The following is a 15257-nucleotide window of genomic DNA, read 5'->3' on the forward strand; positions in this document are numbered from 1 at the left end:
GTGGTAGAGCATGTGGCCGGCCCTTTACACTTTCAGGAGGGTGGGAAAGCATCGGAGAACCTGTTTTATCCCTTCCATCAGCTCCCTGTGGCTCCTTCTCTGATTTGCCTGCACTCTGCTCCTTCTTGCCCCGAGAGCTCCCTTAGAGAAACCTAGTTGTCACGTCCTACCTGTCTTTCCAAGGCTCCCAAGTGTCCTTTATTATGTCTGTTTCACTGTAGGACAAATTAAGGGCAGAGTTAAGTGAGCCAACCTAGATCAGGTGGCGATCAGATGACATGCCTAGAACCCTAATCCAGCTCACTTTGAGCCAGAAGACTCAACGGATGGGCTCTTTTTTGCCTCACATAACACTGATGTTTCTAAGACAACACCCATTTCTTTCTCAGGAAGTTTCCTGGCAGCACTGGCCAGGGCAAGCTTCTCCACAAGCCCTGGAGACAGGTCTTTCCCTGCAGGAGGACACTTGTGTCTGTGAGTCCCAGAGGACTATATGTGTGAGCAGAGGAAGTGGCACCTCCTGGGAATGCCAGCTACCTGGTTTCTAGTCTCAACTCCAGTAATAATTGTGTTGATTCTTTGTGTAACTCTTGAGAGCACAGTGGACAAAAATGTCCTAAACCCTAGCTCTTTGAGATAGTCAGTGAGCTGTATTTGTATGAATGAGTAATCCACCTTGGAAAATAGGTAGCATGACTACAGCTGGTGAAGACAATTCAACAGACATAAGTGCCCTACTGCAGTGCACTTCAGCATTGTCTTATGTTTATTAGTTAGGCAAGTACCTCAGTGGACACAGGAAAGGTGGCAGCAGGATCTTGGCGTGCTCTCAAACTGTGAATTTTGTTGAGCCTGGAAAAGAAAAGACCCATGAGACAAATGGGACAAGAATTTCATGTAGGACTTTAGGAAAATGATAAATAATTGTCCCAGCCTTTTCCCCGGCTTACCCAAGGGTCGGGTGAATGACTGTTAGCTGTACAAGGGGGTGTAAAATGGAGGATTATAGGACGTAACTAAAGAACTGAGACAGAATGGTGGAAATAAAGCCCCAAAGGAGTTTCAGGGTTAGGAAGAAAGGAGGCTGGTTATGCTGACTATTCACCCTTGTCTTTATTTGTAGCTACAGGAATAAACATGAAAGACAGACACCTTGGGTGTCTAGGCTGAGGAATCTAGGCTGAGAGGAAGTCAGTGGGAAGACCATTTCAAGCAGATATTGTGGTAAGACTCCTTAGCCAGAAATAGAACATCTCCCCATAGCCAAAGTCAGGTGGCAGGGACCCAGTTTATTATTTCACTTGGTCTAAACCCAAGGGCTGTGTTAATGCAGTTCATGTGCCTGGGAACCAAGGGCTTGAAGGAAGCCTTTGACAACTAGAGAAATTATCTTGTTATAGATAATCCAGACACTTCCCTATGGCCTTTAGGGAAGTGTGACATAATCCCATTGGGATAGTGAAGGCTGAAAATCCTGTTTATTTCTTTAGAAATAAAAATGAGGACATGAAACACTATATGTGGTGAAACAGACATAAGGTGAGTAAAGAGCCAGTTTGGACAGAGGAAATGTAAGTATGAACGTAAGTATGACATTGAGAGGGGAAGAAGAATTTAGCCATCACTAATGCTTTTCACTAGTAGATGTGGCTTCTGGAACCAAGAGAATGGCAAAGCCATACAGTTTTAACATTGACAGACGTGGTCATGCTTTCGGGCCTCATGACGAGTCTTTAACCTTTGTAACAAGGATATATGAAAATAGATCTAAAGGCAGAAAATAGCATCGGGCATTCCTCTCCCTAAAAAAATCCCCCCAAAACAAAATAAAACAAACAAAAAAGAGGCAATGTAATACAGAAACAAGTGTAAATTTTGTAATATTTTCCAGAATAGCATTTTGATGAAGTATTTTCTGATTCCTTGAATATTTCAGAATGATTTTCTTTTTTACCCATGAGTGATAATCAGTCAGGGAATGAATTCCTTGCAACACAATTTTCCACTTAAGATCTCATGGATGTTGTTACCCATCTAGTTTTTAGTGTAGTTGTGAGAGATGTGTAAGGCAAGTCTGCTTTTGTAGGTGTTTTTTTTTTATAGGACTCCTGATTTTTGTAGGCTTTTATTTCTTTTTGTTTGTGCTTTAAATATTTAATTAAGGCATATTTAACTATAGTTCTAATTTAGTTGGTTTTATCTGAATGGTAAGTCCTATAAAGTGGCTCATTTTAGTAATTCTCTACTTCATAAACTATTTTTAAATTATATTTTAACATTACTTCTTTTTCATAATTTTATTACCACAAAAACACTTACCATGTTATCTATCACATTAACAAATGTTAAGTGTACAATACATCATCATTGTCTACAGGCAGTGTAGTACAGCAGATCTCTAGAGCTTGTTCATCTTACCTAATTGAAACTTTGTACCTGTTGATGAATAATTCCCTGTTCCCTCTTATTCCAGCTCCTGGTAACTGCTCTTCAGCATTTTATTTTTTTTGAAACTTTTCTGTTTTCTTCTCAGGAATACCGTAGCCTTTAGACTAACTCTCTTTCTTCTGACTTTTGTGCCTCTCCTTCTCTAGTAGCTTCTGTCTCTCTTTTTCCTCCTCGATCTGGAATGCCAGCTCAGTTTAATCTTCACATCATTAATTCAACTTTCAAAGTGTCAACTTTTCCTTCATGCCACAGAGTTTTTTTTACTCTTCCAATTCATTTTTCTCATCTTAGCCTACTATTTTATTCCACTTTGCTTTGTCCTTACAGACAGTTGATGTAATTAGTAGATGCTATGTTTTTTTTTTTTTTCTTCCAAAAAATGCTAGAGACAGAATTGTCTTCTGATGCCTGTGGTGGCTTTTTTTCACAGGATGGTTCTTTTCTTCCCAGTAATATACCCTGACCTTTATTTGGTAGCATTTTTCACATACACCATGTATTCATTTGAATTCTGTCTCTGTTGGCAAACATGAATTAATTCAGAAGTTATTGAGTACCTGTTACATGATAAGCACTGTACTAAAAATGATGGCAGGTGGGTGGAATTCCCAGCCCCATTCTCATTGTATCCAGTCACACGTTTAGTGAAATTGTTAGACTGAAATTGGAAGTAAAAACTCCATAAAACGCTGGGCAGAAACAGCACAGTCTTGTGATTCTCAGAACCTTATGGAAAGGGGGAAAGACCTTTTCCCTCCTTGTGTCACAGAATGCTGCAATTTTGGTGCCTAGGGGTCCAGTACCTGGGTGTCCAAGTCAGTCAGAAGAGTAACAGTATATTCTGTCAGGAGACTGTTGTGGGGTTCCAGTTCACCAGGCTGTCCTCAGCAGATGGCTGTCATTTCTCAAATACACCTACTGTAAACACGTTGCTTTGAGTTTTACTTGACTTATTTATAGTCCCCAGATAATCCCTTGGGGAAATTCTTAATTGTTTCTCTTACTCATACAAGGAAACCCAGCTGATAGCCAATGGCCAAATTAGTGTTTGGTTTTTGTTAGTTAAGTGACAACTTAAGATAACAAAGCTATGACAATGCATGATGAACACATATAAAGGAAGAAGATAGATTTTAAATTATGACCAAGTATGTGGAGACAAAGAATATTGCACAAGGAACCAAAAGATTCCCATGGTGTAAACTTATGGTTTTACAGCATTTGTAACCTTATATCCCCTATATTTCTGTTTCTTGACTATTAAAACTGGAATACAGATAACTCCCCTGTCTAGATAATGGAATTTTTGAAGAGCCAAAGCTTCTGAAAATCAATTTCTAACTATAAAAAGGGCAGAAAAGCAAGACATTATGATATATAATTCTATAAAATAACAAATACAGATTTTTCAACTTGATCATCTAACTTCCAAATTCTGTTGCTTCATATATCACACAAGGCCAAATAAGAAGTATAGAAATATCATGGAAATGTACACCATTTTGGGGTCCATATTACAATTTCATTATGATGATCTATGGAACAGGATTTTATTATTATTTATTGTGTTATTGAATTTTAAAGATAGAACCAAAGAATTGCATAACTTTCATACTGTAAGGTACTGAAAAATCACAATGCTTCATTCTACAGATAGAGGGGTGAAGATTTTACCCTGAGAACCACAGAAGTTTTATTAAGATTTTAAACTATTGCACTGGTGATGATACATTCTCAATTTTATAAGATTAGTGAAATATTTTTCATTTTGTTTGAAAATATTGTGGCTGAACATCCTATAAGGAATGAATTCTACAAATAATGTGGCTGAACATGAATCCAGAAAAAGTTCTTTTCTCTTTATGGATTTTTAAAGAATTTTCTCAGGAAGTCATTTGTCCTCAGATCCGAAAGCATCACAGATTGCCTATAGACATAAAGGTGGAACTAAAAGTTTCGCTTTAGATTTCACAAATAAGATCAGAATGTATTCTATTTTATATGGTTGGGGGGAGTGTAGAGTAGTTTGTGTGTGCATATGTATGTGTACTTACTATTACAATTCATCACATTGGTAAAAGAAACACCTTCTGACCTTTCAAAGATCTGGTTCCTGGAACCAAAGTACACCATCCTTGTGTCTTCAGGTGAGTCATTTTCTCTAAAATGAGAGGAATTTTTAACAACACAATCATTTTTTTTTTTTTGGTCTTTTTGTTATTTCTTGGGCCGCTCCCGTGGCATATGGAGGTTCCCAGGCTAGGGGTCGAATCGGAGCTGTAGCCACTGGCCTACGCCAGAGCCACAGCAATGCGGAATCCGAGCCGCGTCTGCAACCTACACCACAGCTCGTGGCAATGCCGGATCATTAGCCCACTGAGCAAGGGCAGGGACTGAACCCGCAACCTCATGGTTCCTAGTCGGATTCGTTAACCACTGCGCCACAACGGGAACTCCAGCAACACAATCATTAATGGTTCCTTTCTGTACTGATATATGATTTCAAAGGTCCTCAAGATTTTCTCTTTATTTTGCCATAATAAAATATGCATGATGCAAGGTTTACTACTTTAACCATCTTAAAGTATACAATTCAGTGGCATTAAATACAGTCACAATGTTGGGCTACCATCATCACTACCTAGTTCCAGAATCTTTTCATCACCCAAAAGGAAACACCATACCCATTAAGTAGACACTCCCCATCCCCACCCTTCCTGGCCCCTGGCAACCACTAATCTACTTGCTGTCCATATGGATTTGACGGTTCTTGTTTCATATAAATGGAATCATATGCTATGTGGCCCTTTGTGTGGCTTATTTCAGTTAACAATGTTTTCCAGATTCATCCATGTGGGAGCATGTATCAGTACTTCACTCCTTTTCATTACTGAATAATTGTCCTTTATATGGCTCCACTACAATTTGTTTTTCCATTCATCAGTTGATGGACATTTGGGTTATTTCTAGTTTTTGGCTATTGTGAATAGTTATGCTAGGAATTCATGAACAAGTTTTATTTTCTAGGTCATATAATAACTCAGTTTAACTTCTTGAGGAATCATCAGACATTTCTACAATAGCTGCACTATTTTGCATGCCTACCAGCAGTGTATGAGGGTTCTGATTTCTCCATACCCTTATCGGTACTTTCTATTTTCCACTACATGGTTGTTGTTATTATTATTATTTTTTAATGCAAAGTGCTATGTCTCTGTGGTTTTCATTGTATACCCTAATGATTAATAATGTTGAGCATCTATTCATGTGCTTGTTGGCCATTTGTATTTCTTCTCTGGAGAAATGTCTATTCAGGTTCTTTGCCCAGTTTTTAATTGGGTTGTCTAATCATTGTTGAATTGTATCAAGATTTTCTTTTGCGGGGGGCACACCTGCAGCATATGGAAATTCCTGGGCTAGGGATCATATCGGAGCTGCAACTGCTGGCCTATGCACAGCCACAGCAATGCCAGATCCAAGCCACATATGTGACCTACACCACAGCTTGCAGCAACACCAGATCCTTAAACCACCGAGTGAGGCCAAGGATCGAACCTGCATCATCATGGGTACTAGTCTGGTTCTTAACCCACAGAGCCACAATGGGAACTCCCAAAGGTTTTTTTTTTTTTTTTTTTTTTTTTTGTCTTTTTTAGGTCGACACCTGTGGCGTATGGAAGTTCCCAGGCTAGGGGTCCAGTTGGAGCTGTAGCTGCCAACCTACACCATAGCCACAGGAAAGTGGGATCCAAGTTGCATTTGTGTCCTGCACCACAGCTTGTGGCAACGCCAGATCCTTAACCCACTGACTGAGGCCAGAGATCGAACCTGTGTCTTCATGGATACTAGTTGGGTTTATTATCGCTGAGCCATGATGGACACTCCAGGTTTTCTTTTAATATATCATAATGCTTTGCTATTTTCAAATGTTTTCAAACCCAAATATATCTTTCATCTCTCCTTATTGTTTTATTCTATTCATGAGTGTAATACACACTGGAATAATTATCTTCTGTGTTGAAACAAATTGAGCTTCAGTTTCTTTCAACCCTGTAATTATACAAATCTATGAACCTATGACCAGATTAATGAGATCACTCAGTGAGCTTGAATTTCTAGTTTGTCTTCCTTTGAAATGGCCTGCCTGATTCTCCAAACTATGAAATTCTTCCTTAGCGGTTGCATTCTAAGTCTGTGATTTTGAAATAGATTCAAGTGTAGAGGAAAATGTGGGCGATAAATACCAATGCTATTGATTTATTTCTTCCCCCAAAAGAGCCAGTTTTCCAACATAGCTCATAGAATTTCCAAACTGCAAGAAAGCAATCTCCAAATTATATTTTCACAACTGTTTGAACTTTCCTACTGAAAAAAAATATACCATCCACCTTTACCTTAAATCTTTTCTAAATCAGGTCAGTATAAATAGCAAGAATGAATACAAAGTATAAAACATACTTTTTTATTGTTTCCTCTACCAAGTTGACTTTTGAAAAAGGACCCATACATTTGAGTATATACACTCAAATAAAACTCTAGTGTTTTTAATCAAACAGTAATTCTTGTGTCTTATAGCTACACTTCCTCCATTCACAGAGCTTCATTCAGAATTATAATTATTCACTAGAACTTGAGCTTTTAGGATGTGTTTTTAGGTAGGGAAGCCAGTTTTCTCAAGGTCAAACCAATTTGCTGATACTTTTTTAAAATGGGTGATTTCAGAGATGTGTTCAGGACAAATACTTCACAGAAAAAGAATTTCAAATTTTAAGATTCATTTATGTTTGAATAACATACACACACATCTTAATACCTGCTTTATAATTACCAAGCACAAGATGGACCTTTTTATTGGCAAAGAAAGGAAATTTCCCAAATAATTTCCCCTTAAGTCCTATTTTTACAGGTGTTTTTACAAAATCCAGAAAGGTCAGCAGGTTACGATATCCTTTGTTAGGACCCACTTCCTTTGCTTAATCTTTCTAGACCTGAAATCTCCAAAATGAATGCCTGGCCCATCTGGCTTCTGAGTGCCCACACTGCTCACCTGCAGGAGACTGGATCTGCCACCTGCCATCTCTCTGTCAAAATCCATTTTGTAGGTAAGACTCATGATCAAGTACATTTGTTGCAAGTTGGTTAATAAGACAGGAGACCTTCTCCAAGGGGTCTTGTAGCTATTGTGCAGCTGTTATAAAGAATGAAGTTCTTGGAGTTCCCGTTGTGGTGCAGTGGTTAACGAATCCGACTAGGAACCATGAGGTTTCGGGTTCGGTCCCTGCCCTTGCTCAGTGGGTTAACGATCCGGCGTTGCCGTGAGCTGTGGTGTAGGTTGCAGACGCGGCTCGGATTCCGCATTGCTGTGGCTCTGGCGTAGGCCGGTGGCTACAGCTCCGATTCAAGCCCTAGCCTGGGAACCTCCATATGCCACGGGAGCGGCCCAAGAAATAGCAACAACAACAACAACAACAACAACAAAAGACAAAAAAAAAAAAAAAAAAAAAAAGAATGAAGTTCTTCATGCCCCTATTTCAAAAGTCTCTAGAAAACATCAAATGAAAAAAAGCCAAGTCTAGAATAGGATGTATAATCTGTTATCATTTGTACAAAAAGAGAAGTTTAGATTCATATGTGCTTATATTTACACAGAAAACCTCTGGAAGGATTAATAAGAAACTAGTAATCTCCTTGTGAAGGCCTGGGGGACAGGATGGAAAAAAGACTGGCTTTTAACTTATTAGTGAGTGGATTTCAAGAGAAATAAATCTAGGTGATGCTGAGTCTAAAATAAAGTAGGGGCAAAATGTGTAGCTGCATCACCAAGCATTTTAGCATCATCCATTCTGTAAGCCTATGTGGGAGGCTATCTTTTTGGACCTGGCCCTGACACCATCCTTCCTATGAAAAATTGCCTGTGTCCACTTCTCAGGTGGAGCTGCATCCTGCACCCCTGTGCCCTGCCCTCGCCAGCACAGGTCAACTCAATCTTCAGATCCAGGCTCCCTGACTCCCTCCTCAATCAAGAGAACTTTGCCAAGTGAGAAGAGTGTCTGCCCTCTTCCCCCAAAGTAGACCACTTTCTGACTTTTACTACATCATCATATAGATTTGTCAGATTTAAAAAATTATACTCTATGCTGTGTCCAGCTTTTTTCCCCTCTTTCTCTCTCTCCTTTTTCATTCAGAATGTTTCTGAGGTACATCCATGTTGTATGCATGCTGTCACTGTTTAGTGATACAGCGTTTGAGTTGTGTTCTGTTGACAGCTGTAATGAAGGATGAATATTCTTGTACCTGTTTTTGGCGCACACGGGCCCAAGCCTGCTGTGTGTACACCTGGGACTGTGTCCACGTGTTCAATTCAGTAGATTCTGCAGAGCTGGAAGCCTCTTGAAGGCAGGCACCATGTCTTTGTGCATCTCTATCCCTATCACTCAGCCCAGCACCTGGTGCTAAGTAACCATCAACCCTGTTGTTCTCTTTCTGCTTCAGCCTCAAACCACCAAATTATTGGTCAAGCCCTGCTTCCCTGGATACCAAGAAGCCTGTCTATTTTTAGGCAGAAAGGAAGAGTATTCAGTGACTTCTGCCCACATCCTTAGTCAGTAGACCAGATAAATGTGCTCATTCCTGATTAGTGTTCCCTAAAACCTATAAATGTCCCATTTTTGTGCCTGTTTCTCTCCACTCCACTTGGCTCTTTCATCAGATTTGCTTTTCTGGACTGGAGGACAGGGAGCCCTGAGGGAATCTTAAAACATGAAGGTCCTCTTTCTGTTCACTCTTCTCTTCTGCTTGGTCCCATTGAATTCAGGTAAATATCTCCTGGTCAGGTCACAGAGCTGGCTCGCAGCCAGCAGATGTGAAGTGGGAAAGACTGGGAAAGGAAGTTCAGGAATTCCACTGATGTATGTGTCCTTGGTGGAGTTGGGGGCGGGCTGCCTAGGGATGTGTCTGTATTTCTTAGTGGGTGTAGGTGGACCCCTCCGGGGCTCATCTCTGGACTATTTTGATCTTTCTTATGAAGAGGTTTTAAAAAGCTAAGTGTGAGTTTTCAGTGTGAGTTTTCAGGACATCTTTGCTCCGACACAAATAGAATGCATTCACTACAGTCTGAGAAAACCTTGTGGATAGAAATGACAGTCATACAGATTTCAGAGTTGGAAGGGAATGAGTGATCTTCAGTGGAAATCCCACACTTTTCGGAGAGAGGAACCAAGCTCCTGAGGAAGGATGCTGTCCTGCTGTGCAGTTTACAAGTACAGTCATAGCAGTTATGCATTCTGATAATTGTATTCCTTGGGCTTTCACAGAAAGCCTATTTTACAAATGAAAACTGAGGCATAGCCAGTGAAATTAACTATCCAAGGAGAAAGAATTTGTTATGGGAAGAAGGAGACCAGCCCAGATCTCCAGATCCCTAGGCTGTGGTTCTTTTACTTCCATCAGAGATGGAGCCATCTCTTCACTTGGCTCTCCTCTCCTAGCCATGAAGAGCAGAAATGACCTGGGAGCATAGATTGCACCCCATTTGGAGCTGAGACATTGTACAAGGTTGTTTTAAATCATGCAGGACCAACACTGTGGGAAGGTTTGTTTTTTGTTTTTTTTCAGTTATGATAGATGGCATTTGCAGACCTGACTTAAGACTTTTCTTTGTCATCTCATTCCCAAAGAGGAAATGCTTTCTTTTTTTTAAATTGAGGTGTAATTGACATATAATATTTGTTCCAGGTATACAATATAATGATTCTATATTTGTATATATTACAACATAATCACAGTAAGTCTAGTCAACATCCATCGCCACACATAGTTAAAGTTTTTTTTTTTCTTGTGACAAGTAGAAAATTCTTTCCTTATGGGAATACTGGGTGGCCCTCTTTGACCTACAAGACCACAAGTCATGGTGAGGAGAAAGGTTTTCTTTTCTTTTTTGTCGCTGTAGACTATGAAACTGAAAATTAGTCTACAAACTAAGAATCAGAACTATTTCCCATTGTCATAGAGACCAAGACCCACCCCTCCAATTATTCTACTCTGTTCTCCAAAACTCCCTCTTTTTTTTTTTTGTTATTGCATTAATTTACAGCCGTCACCAGGAAGGCTGAGAAGCCTGATATAATACAACATATACAAATATTATATGTATTATATGTATCCTCCTGACCATACTTTGAGGTATAGATTATTGTCCCTGTCTTAAAGCTAAGAAACTGAAGCCCAGTTAAACTGGAACCTGTCCAGATACTAAAATTTTTAAGAATACGGTAAACATGTGGAGTCCTGTGGGCTGGGGTCATCCATTGTTCTTTTGTTACAGGAAGTAAATATCAACTCTGTTCCATTGTATCAATAGGAGACATTCCACCTGGAATTAGAGATGTTATCTGCCTTATGCAACATGGAACCTGCAGGCTGTTTTTCTGCCATTCTGGTGAGAAAAAGTCTGAAATCTGCTCTGACCCCTGGAATAGGTGCTGTGTACCAAATACAGAGGAAGAAAAAAGAAGTTAAACGATGAATGGTGGTTCTAGCACCTAAAACCTAAGCAGGCAGGAGGCAGGTGGGGTCTTGAAGTACCCTAAGGGTTTAGAAGAATGTGTAACCCAATAAATATGTGTTGAATGAATCCAGCACCAAGGATGAAGGTCTGATAGAAGATTTTTCCTAAAAGCTTGCCTACTTCACCTGTTTCTGTTTTTTTCTTTTAAAGACTCTCAGAATTTTATACTATCCACCTCCTTCCCTTTTTACAGAGAACAGCTCTTACTTACCCACAGATGGGGTAGACCAAAAACCAAACTGAACTGCAAACTGCTGTCATCTTTAGGGAGACAGAAATGTGGCCAATGTACTCCCTTCTTTTCCATAGAATAAGATCTTTCTTCTCATCTAATGCAACCCAGGCCTCATCCTACTTATTCTCAGACAACAACACACCTTGCCCCTTGCCATAGCCTCCTCAAGTAATAATGACAGTAGGTCACATGTAAATAGGATTTAAAAAAATTTTCAAACCTTTAATCTTAGGTTATCTCAGTTGATTAACATGTAATCTTATGGGCATATGTAATAAAGTTAAAGCAGTTCCATTTTAGGGCTGGAAAAAAATAAAAATCAGAAGGTTAAGTGAACTTCCCTAGGTGAAGAAATCATAAGCAGATTCTGGGCTTGCCTAATCAATCAAGTGCTCATTGTTTTATGTATTTCTCAGCAAATAAAGCAAGGTCGGGCTCTTGTTCATGAAGATTCCTTGACACTCATAACCAGTGGTCCTTTGCTTTTCTCTCTCTGAATATTAGTGAAATTTGTCACCATATCTTTGAGCCAGTTGTCCAAAAGCAATAAATATTAATTACAGGTACGAAACATAAAAGAGTACTAAAAGCAAATGTCCTGGTGTATGAGACCTTGTGCTGAGCTTTTTCTAAGACTAGTTACATAGCTTGATCAGATATCTTCTCTCAGTATTTCGACTCACTGCGTGAGTCCAGGTTGCTCACAAGTAAGCTGAACTTTAAGAATCACCGAGAAAATCTGCTTCTAGGTTCCTGTTTTGATTCCTAGATCAAGTTTCAATAAACATGTGGCCTAATGCCTTGGCCTCTCTCCGGGATCTCCTAAACTCACTCTTGGTTGTTTTCTAAATATAATCAGACAGACTTGTGGGGTTGGAATGGAGCCTCTCTTAATCACAGGCATCTCTGTGGAGCCCTTTTGTCATCCCTTCAAAGGGTTGAAAACTAGTTCCAGGCCTGGCGTGAACACCTGCCTGGGAAGTGCTGTGACACAGGCTTAGCTTTGTTCCCAAGTGAAACACAAGAAGTCTTCATGCTCCAGGACAGGCAGACACATACCCTGCAAGACTTCTATGTCCAATACATCAGTCTAGGGTCAGTCACTGCGCTGCCATTATTTACTAACGTGTCTACTGCTGGACTTTGAAATCCTCAGGACTGGTCTGGGTCTTACTACTATGTGTAATGCTAATGACCAGCCAAGCACAGTCAATGTGAAACAGGTGAAGGAATGAATAAATTAAGCCAAGCCTCAAACAGAGATCTTCTTCGTCCATCACTGCTGTCCCTTTTGACCCAAGGACAGGACATAGTGGCCATCGGGGGACCAGGGACACCCTACTGTAACTATTGCCACATCCCTGTCATAGCCTAAAGCCTGCACTCCCATCATTTCTCTCACAACTGGCCAGAAAGTGGGACAAAGCCCTTACTAGCTCTTCTGTATTACATTGCCTCACAGCTGAGCATGCAGTCCATTCATTTTCAGGGGTTCACTGCTCCCCACTGTGAGCAGCAGAACTAGAGGAGCAAGGGTGGAAGAAGCCATGAGGAATAAATAAAATGGATAACCAATAAGGACCTACTGTATAATACTGGGAAATCTACTCAATATTCTGTAATAACTTATTTGGGGAAAAATGGATATATATGTGTGTGTGTGTATATATATATATATATATATATATATATATATATATATATATATTTATATCTGTATAACTGATTCACTTTGCTATACACCTGAAACTAAGACAATATTTAAGTCAACTGTACTCCAATACAATTAAAAAATAAGAAGAAGATGCCATGAAGAGTCCCCCTGGAACCTGAGTCTCCACAACAAACATTTGCCTGCTAACACATATTCCTCAGTCACAAAATCCTAGAACAAAAAAAATCTTAGACCAAGAAGTCATTTAACAAAACCATCTGCCCTGATAGGCAGCACAGTGTCATAGAAAGACTCTTGAACAAGGAATCAAAACCCCTGGGTTCTAGTCTTGGATCTGTCATCCCTGTCCAGCTCCTCACTGGTCATTTGGGCATATATTTGAATCTGCTTATTTCAGATTCCTTGTGACTGATGTTGTATTGGGGATATGGGTGATCTGTTATTTAATGTCTGAGTCTTCTTGATTCAAAGAAGACATAGTAAGAGTGGTTTGAGACTGCTTTTCAGTGTGGAAATAGTACACAACACATTTGAATACCTGTGGGTGGAGTAATTTAGTGATCAAAATATAGACATGCACATACATGGACACATGTACACAAGGTCTTTTCCCTGTACAACTATAGCCTAAGTGGACTTTTAAGCCACTTTTAGATGAAGCCATCACTCACCTGAGTTCAGTGTCTTTCACTTTATGGAGAATCGCCTGGACTCTTCAGATGAAGGCACTTGTCTTCTTCAGATCGTGGAATCTTTGAACACAGATAAGCTGCAGAGAAAGGTGATAAGCTTGTGCCATCACCTGCCTCCAAAGTTGGTTATTGCCACCAGATCCCACCTGTGACAACACTGTCCTGGGGAGACCACCTTGCTAATATCATTAAAAATCTCTCAGGCCAAATGCTACCTCCTCACACTGAGCATGGTCAGGCATCAGTGCTCTCACAGAGTAGTTATCTGCCATCTGAAAATCATGCTGCCTTTGGAGGCACAACAGCAATCAAAGAATGAGAAGGAATTTTAACAAAACACACAAGAAAATCTTTCAAGATAGTTCTTCTGTGAGGCCCCAAGCCATATACATTAACAATCATGGTACAGTAGCTCAGCGTGTTACAATTCCTCTTTTGGAAATGCCTTTGGGATCCTCCTCCATGAAGCACAGTTAACGCCATCTTCTCAGAAAGAACCTAGTTGGGCACAATCATATAATTAGGAGTCAGAAACCAGGGCTGGAAGCTCAGAAATCCACCCATGGCCCTTGCCTACATCCCTCACTTGGGGGTGAAGTAAGTAAGCCTCCACCAAACTCAGAGACTGATAACAGCACATCTGCAGTTCCCACTGTCCTCAGAGTGGCTGAAGGCCAGATGGCCTGTGGTTTCCAGGTTTCCTACCAATGGGATACCAAGTGCTTACCCCTCACCTGCAGCTTATTCCACAGTTGACTACCTAGGAGAAAGTCACAGGTCTCACTGCAGAGAAGTGTGGGCGTATGAGTTCACATGGGGGTGAGAACTGCCCCACACAGGCCATTGAGGGCTTGCTGGTTACCATGGGCCCCCAGATCTACAGGACAATGGTACTGGACACCCAGGGACCCAGGCACAGCCAGCATTTCCTGTCACACAGTGCTGTCCCTCTCTCCGAGGACGAGGCCTGGTAATCCAGCTGACCTCCCCACAGAGCTGTCTCTCTGTTAAAGGAGAACTGACTTTCCTCTATTTCCTTTCACAGAGTGCCATGTCTGTGTTGGAGGAGGTTGGCCTTGGCATTTCCCCTCCTAGCAAAATGTCTCCTTCCCTCTCTCTGTTTCTCTCTCTGTCTCTCTGTCTTTCCCTGTCTCAGTGTCTCTCTTGGCTGCAGCACTGGCTATCTTGCCTGTCTCCTCTGAGACCCTGTGTCTCTTTCTGAGGTGAGACCCAACCACCCAGTGTTTATCCTCAGAGCGTTGTCTCTCTGTGAGGTGGAGGCCAGTCGATTGCCATTTCCCCCTCAAAGATGCTGACTGTCCGAGCAGGAAAACTGGCTCTCAGGCCTGTGTCTGTGCAGAACATTCTCCTTCTCTGTGCAGTGAAGGCTTCCATCCAGTCTTCCTCTTCCTAGAGGGCTTGCTGTCTCTTTGTCCAAAAATGAGAGCTGGCCCTGCTGCAGTTCTCCTTTGTGAGGAGAGGGCTCTGCTTTCTCCTGATGGAAGAACTGGTTTTCCGGCATTTCTCCTCATGGAGCTCTGTACCTGTCTGAGATGCTGATTGTCTGTCACGGAGCATTTCTGTAATAGGGAAGAACAAATCTGACTCCATATGAGATCTGTTCCTTTAACTTTTGTCCTC

The 15257-nt window shown here is 40.8% G+C and overlaps 2 protein-coding genes across 2 annotated transcripts in view; both read left to right on the top strand.

Annotated features, from left to right (window-relative positions):
• The window catches only part of LOC404703 (prepro-beta-defensin 3), a 105385-nt gene that overhangs the window by 66281 nt on the left and 23847 nt on the right, over nt 1-15257 (top strand). The window lies entirely within an intron of this gene.
• SPAG11 (sperm associated antigen 11) lies at nt 1394-11080 on the top strand. The gene is given in 3 exon segments (NM_001129977.1): nt 1394-1539; nt 7435-7550; nt 10808-11080. Coding segments are annotated over 2 exon segments (258 nt in total). The 5' UTR covers nt 1394-1539; nt 7435-7450; the 3' UTR covers nt 10966-11080.

The sequence above is a fragment of the Sus scrofa genome, chromosome 15 (assembly GCF_000003025.6).
Source record: "Sus scrofa isolate TJ Tabasco breed Duroc chromosome 15, Sscrofa11.1, whole genome shotgun sequence".
Taxonomy (NCBI): Eukaryota; Metazoa; Chordata; class Mammalia; order Artiodactyla; family Suidae; genus Sus; species Sus scrofa.